We start from the raw sequence: 11,337 nt of genomic DNA, 5'->3' as shown, positions 1-11,337 counted from the left end.
CATACCAGCAGCAACTACAGCTGGAGGAGGCGAGCCTGCCTCACCACCACTTGTCTGACTCATTGATGCTACAGATGGTTCTCTAGATGGAGGTAACTGTAACTCCTTTGGGAGAAGATCATAGACAGATTCTGTTGGGGGAAAGGGAAAAAACTTTTTTTAAAAAGAGTATAAGTCAATAACCTAATTATGAGCACAAAATTAATGTCTTTTCACTCATAAGAAGAACTATATTATTCATACACATACACTAAACTTCATATAACTACTGTTGTAAAAATTATTAGCAAATATTTTTCTATTATATACTTTTATTGAACTGAATAATGAATTTTCCATTCATTCTAACCCCTGTTTTCTTCTTGGTTTTATCCCTCATGCTTACGATGATCTACAGAAAAAGTTATTAAAATTTTAAAACTGTATAAAACTAGACAGAAGAGATGTCAAATAACCCAAGATGCTCCAATATCTTCCTTTGAAAAAAAAAAAAAAAAAGAGTGTAACTTATCATCCTTTACATATGAGATGGCATGTACTAGTGTATATCAGCTTTAAATTGGCTTCTCCAACTAGACCAATAGTCTACTGCTCTTTTACTCAGCACCTTTATCAAATATTTTAATTTGCTATCATAATGCATTTTTCCCTCCTAAAGAAGAGAAAAAGAGAAATGTTATGGCTCAAGGAACTACTTCTTACTCTGAGGTATCTCCAACTCTAGAAAGGCACAAGTATAGGATACTCTTAAATCACTAAGCACAAGTGCCTATATTAGATTATGATTACTTTTCTATCCCAGATTAAAGAGTACTGTATCTTTTTAATATATTTTATAATATTCTAATTGTCCATAAAACCAAATTTACATCTACTATTTAAAAATTATTTTATAGTTATTATTACGTGGTTTTTGGACAGAAATAATTATCAAGATATCCACTAAAGGTAGTAGAATCAATGTTGGAAGAAACTTCAAAAGACCAGTTAGAATCATATGTCTATTTCCTAAAGAATCGAGGCACAGAGTTTAAGGGACTTGCCTAGTATTCTAAGAAAAGCAACATTCCAACAATTAAAGAAGATTATTAACTATTTGTACTAAGTGATTAAAAAAATAAAGGTAGCACTGTAAGACATTTTATCCTTGGTAGCAAACAATACTGTCAGTTAACTGATTACTGAATTCATAAATACTTTGATCCTCCCAGTTAAAATACGTATCCTGAGTTTCATGTGGATAGGAATAAGAAAGAATATCATGAAGGAAAGCTAAAATTAGAAGTTGTAGTATTAAATGATCTCCATTCACAGTAAAGAATCCACTTAAAAATTTTTCTTTCGAAAAACTATTACCTAACACTTGAAATTTTCATCTTCAAAGCATTTAGCAAATGTTACATCTGTCTGAATATAATATGCCCTGACTAAAATTTTTCAGCTTGTTAAAATGTTGCTAAATAACTTAAGTAGATTACTTCCATCTTTCAAATAATATAGGGGGGATAGCATGAGAAACTAATTAAAACAAATGTCATATCATCAAACATAGATTTTAATACAATTATTTTTCTCAATCCATGTTGAAAACGAGACCCTTATACATAGAAGAAAAGCATATTCAAGACCTTTTTTGGGGGGGTGTAGGAAAATAAACAAAGAGGAAATATGAAAATAAAAATTAGCTTAGATAAAAAGAGAAAGGATCTACCAAAATGCATTTATGTCAACGGAAAAAAAACTTAACCTAGTAAAAGCCCCATCACTAACCACATTTCACTTTCCCAAAGAAGGACATAGAGTCTAAATTAGAGGTATAAAAGCAATGTCAATAAAAATACATTGGAAAGTAACTAAATATAGAACTTGTTATATTTCAATCTTCCCTATAGCCTACCCCCAAACCAAAGTAATAAGCAAGTCAAGTGGAAGGTGTAGGAAGCATGGATTCATTCCTTCACCAAAGGTATTTTCTGATTAACTGACTCAAGTGTTTGGAAATTAGAGAAGTCAGAAGTTTCTTCCTATCTATCCAAGGAAAACAGCAGGTAATACAGTCCTTACCATCACAGGCTCTGACTTCAGACAAAACTGTGTTGGCTCTGCTACTTTAAACAACTTCTCTAAGACTTAAATCCTCACTGAAACTCTTCTTTTACCCCATTATCTCAAAGATTCCCTCCAAGGTATAACTGTACACCATGACCACATACGTTGGTCTTACTCTCAAGCCTGCTTCCCATAAAACATAAAAAGATTAAAGGGATATAAATTATGCTGGTAGTACTATTGTCCTTTAGTCCTAAATTCATTCCAAATTAAACGCTTATACAGTCTCCACTAGCCAATGAGAGAACTCCTGAACAACAGCATAGGTCCTTTAAATCCATGAAAACAACAAATAGTCCTCCCTCATGTTAAGCTATCATATCTATTTTTCTTGCATTATCTTTTAAATCAGTTAAATAGATAAGGAGGAATGAAATTCTAGATTTATAAGCAAAGAATATGAAGAAAGAGAATGGGAAATCTATAACGGAAAGGCAGTTTCCTGAGAAGACTTCCTTAGATAACTATAACCGCTACTACATTTTTTTTTTAAAAAACCTACTAGATTTTAAAAGAATCTACTAGATTTTTTTTTTTTAAGAGAAAGAATGGTTACAAGGTTTCTTTTCGGGGTGGTAAAAATTCCAAAATTAGATTATGGCAATGGCTACACAACTCTATAAATATAAATAACTAAACACCACTGAATCTGCACACTTTATTTATTATTATTATTTTTTATTTCCTTACCTAGAGGAACTTACAGTTTAGCAAAAAGGAATACTCTGTTCAACCCTCAGTGCTCAACGTTGTTTGTAGAATTCCACTTATATGAAATGTCTAGAACAGACAAATTTATAGAGACAGAAAGTAGGATAGTGGTAGCCTAGGGCTGGGTGAATGAAAGAAAGATGGGTGACAGCTAAAAAAATATGGGCTTTCTTTTGGGAGTAGTGAAAATACTACAAAATTGATTGTGGTGATGGTTTCACAATACTGTGAAGAGAATAAAAACCTTTCAACTGTATACCTTAAATGCGCAAGTTGTATTATATGTGAATAAGATTGTTAACAAAAAACCTACATAACTGAACATTTGTTATCTCATATTTTCTGTGGACCAGGAGTCTGGGCATGGCTTAACTGGGTACTTTGCTTAGGATCTCACAAAACTGCAATGAAGGTGTTGGGCAGGGCTGTAACCATATCGCTCAGTGCTCAAATTTATCTATTTTTGAAAATTTATTGTATTTTTAATTTTTTTTATACAGCAGGTCCTCATTAGTTATCCATTTTATTCGTATTAGTCATACTGACATACATATATGTCAATCCAAATATCCCAATTCATCACACCACCACCTCTCACCCCCGCCATTTTCCCGCCTTGGTGTCCATACGTTTGTTCTCCTCTCAATTTCTTTTTTCTTTTTTTTTTTTTTTTTTTGCAGTACGTGGGCCTCTCACTGCTGTGGTCTCTCCCGCTGCAGAGCACAGGCTCCGGATGCACAGGCTCAGCGGCCATGGCTCACGGGCCCAGCCGCTCCACGGCACGTGGGATCCTCCCGGACCGGGACACGAACCTGTGTCCCCTGCATTGGCAGGCAGACTCTCAACCACTGCGCCACCAGGGAAGCCCCGCGTCTCAATTTCTGCCCAGCAAACTGGTTCATCTGTACCATTTTTCTAGGTTCCACATATATGTGTTAATATACGATATTTCTTTTTCTCTTTCTGACATACTTAACTCTGTATGACAGTCTCTAGATCCATCCACATCTCTACAACTGATCCAATTTCACTCCTTTTTAAGGCCGAGTAATATTCCACTGTATATATGTACCACATCTTCTTTATCCATTTGTCTGTTGATGGGCATTTAGGTTGCTTCCATGACCTGGCTATTGTAAAGACTGCTGCAATGAACATTGGGGTGCATGTGTCTTTTTGAATTACGGTTTTCTCTGAGTATATGCCCAGTAGTGGGATTGCTGGGTCATATGGTAGCTCTATTTTTAGTTTCTTAAGGAACCTCCATACTGTTCTCCATAGTGGCTGTATCAATTCACATTCCCACCAACAGGGCAAGAGGGTTACCTTTTCTCCACACCCTCTCCAGCACTTGTTGTCTGTAGATTTTTTGATGATACCCATTTTACCCAGTGTGAGGTGATACTTCATTGTAGTTTTGATTTGCATTTCTCTAATAATTAGTGATGTTGAGCAGCATTTCGTGTTCTTCTTGGCCATCTGTATGTCTTCCTTGGAGAAATGTCTATGTAGGTCTTCTGCCCATTTTTGGATTGGGTTGTTTATTTTTTGTTTTTGTTTTTTCTGGTACGCGGGCCTCTCACTGTTGTGGCCTCTCCCGTTGCGGAGCACAGGCTCCAGACGCACAGGCTCAGCGGCCACGGCCCATGGGCCCAGCTGCTCCGCGGCACGTGGGATCCTCCTGGACCGGGACACGAACCCGTGTCCCCCGCATCGGCAGGCGGACTCTCAACCACTGCGCCACCAGGGAAGCCCTTGCTTTTTTAATATTGAGCTGCATGAGCTGTTTATATACTTTGGAGATTAATCATTTGTGCATTGATTTCTTTGCAAATATTTTCTCCCATTCTGAGGGTTGTCTTTTCATCTTGTTTATAGTTTCCTTTACTGCGCAAAAGCTTTTAGGTTTCACTAGGTCCCATTTGTTTATTTTTGTTTTATTTCCATTACTCTAGGAGGTGGATCAAGAAAGATCATGCTGTGATTTATGTCAAAGAGTGTTCTTCCTATGTTTTCCTCTAAGAGTTTTATAGTGTCCAGTCTTACATTTAGGTCTCTAATCCATTTTGAGTTTATTTTTGTGTATGCTGTTAGGGAGTGTTCTAATTTCATTCTTTTACATGTAGCTGTCCAGTTTTCCCAGCACCACTTATTGAAGACACTGTCTTTGCTCCATTGTATATCCTTGCCTCCTTTGTCATAGATTAGTTCACCACAGGTGCGTGGGATTATCTCTGGGTTTTCAATCCTGTTCCATTGATCTATATTTCCATTTTTGTGCCAGTACCATATTGTCTTGATTACTGTAGCTTTGTAGTATAGTCTAAAGTCAGGGAGTCTGATTCCTCCAGCTCTGTTTTTTTCCCTCAAGACCGCTTTGGCTATTCGGGGTCTTTTGTGTCTCCATACAAATTTTAAGATTTTTTGTTCCAGTTCTGTAAAAAATGCCGTTCGTAATCTGATAGGGATTGCATTGAATCTGTAGATTGCTTTGGGTAGTATAGTCATTTTCACGATATTGAATCTTCCAATCCAAGAACATGGTATATCTCTCCATCTGTTGGTATCATCTTTAATTTCTTTCATCAGTGTCTTATAATTTTCTGCATACAGGTCGTTTGTCTCCCTAGGTAGGTTTATTCCTAGGTATTTTATTCTTTTTGTTGCAGTGGTAAATGTGAGTGTTTCCTTAATTTCTCTTTCAGATTTTTCATCATTAGTGTATAGGAATGCAAGAGATTTCTCTGCATTAATTTTGTATCCTGCAAATTTACTAAATTTATTAATTAGCTCTAGTAGTTTTCTGGTGGCATCTTTAGGATTTTCTATGTATAGTATCATGTCATCTGCAAACAGTGATAGTTTTACTTCTTCTTTTCCAATGTGTATTCCTTTTATTTCTTTTTCTTCTCTGATTGCTGTGGCTAGGATTCCAAAACTATGTTGAATAACAGTGACAAGAGTGGACATCCTTGTCTTGTTCCTGATCTTAGAGGAAATGCTTTCAGTTTTTCACCACTGAGAATGATGTTTGCTGTGGGTTTGTCGTATATGGCCTTTATTATATTGAGGTAGGTTCCCTCTATGCCCACTTTCTGGAGAGTTTTTAACATAAATGGGTGTTGAATTTTGTCAAAAGCTTTTTCTGCATCTATTGAGATGATCATATGGTTTTTCTCCTTCAGTTTGTTAATATGGTGTATCACATTGATTGATTTGCGTATATTGTTTGTTAATATGGTGTATCACATTGATTGATTTGCGTATATTGAAGAATCCTTGCATCCCTGGGATAAATCCCACTTGATCGTGGTGTATGATCCTTTTAATGTGTTGTTGGATTCTGTTTGCTAGTATTTTGTTGAGGATCTTTGCATCTATATTCATGAGTGATACTGGTCTATAATTTTCTTTTTTTCTAGTATCTTTGTCTGGTTTTGGTATCAGGGTGATGGTGGCCTCATAGAATGAGTTTGGGAGTGTTCTTCCTCTGCAATTTTTTGGAAGAGTTTGAGAAGGATGGGTGTTAGCTCTTCTCTAAATGTCTGATAGAATTCACCTGTGAAGCCATCTGGTCCTGGACTTTTGTTTGTTGGAAGATTTTTAATCACAGTTTCAATTTCATTACTTGTGACTGGTCTGTTCATATTTTCAATTTCTTCCTGATTCAGTCTTGGAAGGTTATACCTTTCTAAGAATTTGTCCATTTCTTCCAGGTTGTCCATTTTATTGGCATAGAATTGCTTATAGTAGTCTCTTAGGATGCTTTTTATTTCTGCGGTGTCCATTGTAACTTCTCCTTTTTCATTTCTAATTTTATTGATTTGAGTCCTCTCCCTCTTTTTCTTGATGGGTCTGGCTAATGGTTTATCAATTTTGTTTATCTTCTCAAAGAGCCAGCTTTTAGTTTTATTGATCTTTGCTATTGTTTTGTTTCTATTTCATTTATTTCTCCTCTGATCTTTATGATTTCTTTCCTTCTACTAACTTTGGGTTTTGTTTGTTTTTCTTTGTCTAGTTCCTTTAGGTGTAAGGTTAGATTGTTTATTTGAGATTTTTCTTGTTTCTTGAGGTAGACTTGTATAGCTATAAACTTCCCTCTTAGAACTGCTTTTGCTGCATCCCATAGGTTTTGGATCATCGTGTTTTCATTGTCATCTGTCTCTAGGTATTTTTTGATTTCCTCTTTGAATTCTTCAGTGATCTCTTGGTTATTTAGTAACATATTGTTTAGCCTCCATGTGTTTGTGTTTTTTACGTTGTTTTCCCTGCAATTTATTTCTAATCTCATACTGTTGTGGTTAGAAAAGATGCTTGATATGATTTCAATTTTCTTAAATTTACTGAGGCTTTATTTGTGACCCAAGATGTGATCTATCCTGGAGAATGTTCTGTGCGCACTTGAGAAGAAGTGTAATCTGCTGTTTTTGGATGGAATGTCCTATAAATATCTTCTTAAATAGCTTCTTTTTCCTTATTAATTTTCTGTCTAGATGATCTGTCCATTGGTGTTACTGAGGTGTTAAAGTCCCCCACAATTATTGCGTTACTGTCGATTTCCTCTTTTATAGCTTTTATAGCTGTTAGCAGTTGCCTTATGTATTGAGGTGCTCCTATGTTGGGTGCATATATATTTATAATTGTATCTTCTTCTTGGATTAATCCCTTGATCATTTTGTAGTGTCCTTCCTTGTCTCTTGTAACATTCTTTATTTTAAAGTCTATTTTATCTGATATGAGTATTGGTACTCCAGCTTTCTTTTGATTTCCATTTGCATGGATATCCTTTTCCATCCTCTCACTTTCAGTCTGTATGTGTCCCTAGGTCTGAAGTGGGTCTCTTGTAGACAGCATATATATGGGTCTTGTTTTTGTATCCATTCAGCAAGCCTGTGTCTTTTGGTTGGAACATTTAATGCATTCACGTTTAAGGGAGTTATCGATATGTATCTTCCTATGACCATTTTCTTAATTGTTTTGGGTTTGTTTTTGTAGGTCCTTTTCTTCTCTTGTGTTTCCCACTTAGAGAAGTTCTTTTAGCATTTGTTGTAGAGCTGGTTTGGTGGTGCTGAATTCTCTTAGCCTTTGCTTGTCTGTAAAACTTTTGATTTCTCCATCGAATCTGAATGAGATCCTTGCTGGGTAGAGTAATCTTGGTTGTAGGTTCTTACCTTTCATCACTTTAAATATGTCATGCCACTCCCTTCTGGCTTGTAGTTTCTGCCGAGTAATCAGCTCTTAACCTTATGGGAGTTCCCTTGTATGTTATTTGCCATTTCTCCCTTGCTGCTTTCAATAATTTTTCTTTGTCTTTAATTTTGGCCAATTTGATTACTATGTGTCTTGGCGTATTTCTCCTTGGGTTTATCCTGTATGGGACTCTCTGCGCTTCCTGGACTTGGTTGGCTGTTTCCTTACCCATGTTAGGGAAGTTTTGGACTATAATCTCTTCAAATATTTTCTCGGGTCCTTCCTCTCTCTCTTCTCCTTCTGGGACCCCTATAATGTGAATGTTGGTGTGTTTAATGTTGCCCCAGAGGTCTCTTAGGCTGTCTTCATTTCTTTTCATTCTTTTTTCTTTATTCTGTTCTGCAGCAGTGAATTCCACCATTCTGTCTTCTAGGTCAGTTACCCATTCTTCTGCCTCAGTTATTTTGCTACTGATTCCTTCTAGTGTATTTCTCATTTCAGTTATTTTATTGTTCATCTCTGTTTGTTCTTTAATTCTTCTAGGTCCTTGTTAAACATTTCTTCCATCCTCTTGATCTTTGCCTCCATTCTTCGTCCGAGGTACTGGATCATCTTCATTATCATTATTCCGAATTCTTTTTCTGGAAGGTTGCCTATCTCCACTTCATTTAGTTGTTTTTCTGGGGTTTTATCTTGTTCCTTCATCTGGTACATAGTCCTCTGCCTTTTCGTCTCATCTGTCTTCCTGTGAACATGGTTTCACTTCACCAGGCTGCAGGACTGTACTTCTTCTTGCTTCTGCTGTCTGCCCTCTGGTGGATTAGGCTATCTAAGAGGCTTGTGCAAGGTTCCTGATGGGAGGAACTGGTGGTAGGCAGAGCTGACTGTTGCTCTGGTGGGCAGAGCTCAGTAAAACTTTAATCTGCTTGTCTGCTGATAGGTGGGGCTGGGCTCCCTCCCTGTTGGTTGTTTAGCCTGAGGTGACCCAACACTGGAGCCTACCCGGGGTCTTTGGTGGGGCTAATGGCAGACTCTAGGAGGGCTCATGCCAAGGAGTACTTCCCAGAACTTCTGCTGGCAGTGTCCTTGTGCTCATGGTGAGACACAGCCACCCTCCCACCTCTGCAAGAGACCCTCAAACATTAGCAGGTAGGTCTGGTTCAGACTCCTATGGGGTCACTGCTCTTTCCCCTGGGTCCTGATGCACACACTACTTTGTCTGTGCCCTCCAAGAGTGGAGTCTCTGTTTCCCCCAGTCCTGTCGAAGTCCTGCAATCAAATCCTGCTAGCCTTCAAAGTCTGATTCTCTAGGAATTCCTCCTCCCATTGTCGGACCCCCAGGTTGGAAAGCCTGACGTGAGGCTCAGAACCTTCACTCCAGTGGGTGGACTTCTGTGGTATAAGTGTTCTCCAGTTTGTGAGTCACCCACCCAGCAGTTATGGGATTTGATTTTATTGTGATTGTGCCCCTCCTACCGTCTCATTGTGGCTTCTCCTTTGTCTTTGGATGTGGCGTCTCTTTTTTGGTGAGTTCCAGTGTCTTTCTGTCAATGATTGTTCAGCATTTAGTTGTGATTCTGGTGCTCTCACAAGGAGTGAGCGCACGTCCTTCTACTCCGCCATCTTGAGCCAATCTCCTATACACTTTAAATGTGTGAATTTTATGATATGTAAATTATACATGGGTAAAGCTGTTTTTAAAAAAAGAGAAAGAGGAATAGAATAAGAACAACTGAGAACTGCACAAGAGCGAGCTAGGTGTCTCAATGTTCCTAATAAACTTCATGGACAGAAATATCTTTTCACATAGTTTCTATTTGTGAAAAGTGAAATTATGAAGGCTAAACTGCAAACTAATTTCCCTTTTAAGGCTCATCTACTGTATCAAGAAATTATTACAGGCATAGGTATCCTATAGTCAGTAAAATGATGAAAATCTTACAAAGTTCTTACGAGCAAGATAAGAAATGTAGACTTCATAAAACAGATGACTCTAAACACCACCACCCCAAAATGTATGGGTTCCCCCTTGAGGAATGTGGTTACTACATCAACAACTTGAACAAAGATACAGAATTTGCAAATGACATAGGCTTAAGAGGAATATATCATATGTCATAATTCATCACAGATAATGAAAGGCTGGAATTACCTGTGCAAAGGAATAATCAAATTTAATACAGATCAATGTAACATCTGGTAAAAACTGCTCTTGTGCAATGTACTTAAATGCACTCACTCTCTTTCTCACTCTTTTTTTCAAAATCTAGGAATGATTTCTCTTTTGTTTTCTAAAGAATTCTTTCCTTGGTCTGCCAGAATTGGGGTGACTGTTGTCTCATATTTTTTTCTATTAACGTTGCTAATAATTTGAGCAATAATAATGCTTAATCAACTCACTTAATGGTTCATTATGAATTTCAGTTGACCAAAATCCCAATATAAGTGTCCTGCTTAAGTATCCATGTAATAGACTTAGATCAAATATGATAAATAATTAATTAACATAAATTATTTTTTTAAATAAATTTATTTTTATTTATTTATTTTTGGCTGTGTTGGGTCTTCACTGCTGTGCGTGGGCTTTCTCTAGTTGCGGTGAGTGGGGGCTACTCTTTTTTTTTTTTTTTTTGGTGGTACATGGGCCTCTCAGCGCTGCGACCTCTCCCGCCGCGGAGCACAGGCTCCGGACGCGCAGGCACAGCAGCCATGGCTCACGGGCCCAGCCGCTCTGCGGCATGCGGGATCCTCCCGGACCAAGGCACGAACCCTCGTCCCCTGCATCGGCAGGCGGCCTCCCAACCACTGCACCACCAGGGAAGCCCGCGGGGCTACTCTTAGTTGTGGTGTGTGGGCTTCTCATTGCAGTGGCTTCTCTTGTTGCAGAGCAGGGGCTCCAGGTACGCAGGCTTCAGTAGTTGCAGCACGTGGGCTCAGTAGTTGTCACTCGCAGGCTTCAGTAGTTGTGGCACGTGGGCTCAGTAGTTGTGGCTCGCAGGCTCTAGAGTGCAGGCTCAGTAGTTGTGGCGCATGGGCTTAGTTGCTCCATGGCATGTGGAATCTTCCTGGACCAGGGCTTGAACCCGTGTCCCCTGCATTGGCAGGCGGACTCTTAACCACTGCGCCACCAGGGAAGTCCCAACATAAATCATGAACATAAGTGTATGAAAAAAGCAATTAGGCAGAAGAGAAAACAAGTTCAGATCAAGAATTTGCCTTATGTTGGTGCAATAGTGCAGAGCCTTGGGCGATTAGAGGAATGAAATCATTTTCAGATATTGAAAGCAAACTAATGCTTCCCAATGTTTGCTGGGAAGGTGAACAATG

General features: G+C 38.2%; 1 protein-coding gene across 6 annotated transcripts in view; it reads right to left on the bottom strand.

Annotated features, from left to right (window-relative positions):
* NFAT5 (nuclear factor of activated T cells 5) overlaps nt 1-11,337 on the bottom strand; it is a 131,860-nt gene that overhangs the window by 58,988 nt on the left and 61,535 nt on the right. For 5 of the 6 annotated variants that reach the window (XM_022583313.3, XM_089902380.1, XM_022583314.3 and 2 more), the window contains one exon: nt 6-131. In XM_022583313.3, the coding sequence (XP_022439021.1) occupies nt 6-131 (126 nt within the window). Of the gene's footprint in view, nt 1-5; nt 132-11,337 lie in introns of those variants that run through there. The other variant, XM_089902381.1, reaches the window with a different exon arrangement.

Source organism: Delphinapterus leucas, chromosome 20, assembly GCF_059928025.1.
Source record: "Delphinapterus leucas isolate spDelLeu-1000000601 "Yukka" chromosome 20, BTC_Dleu_Yukka2, whole genome shotgun sequence".
Classification (NCBI taxonomy): domain Eukaryota; kingdom Metazoa; phylum Chordata; class Mammalia; order Artiodactyla; family Monodontidae; genus Delphinapterus; species Delphinapterus leucas.
The sequence above is the reverse complement of the archived record's forward strand: the minus strand, read 5'-3'. Positions and strand labels throughout refer to the sequence as shown.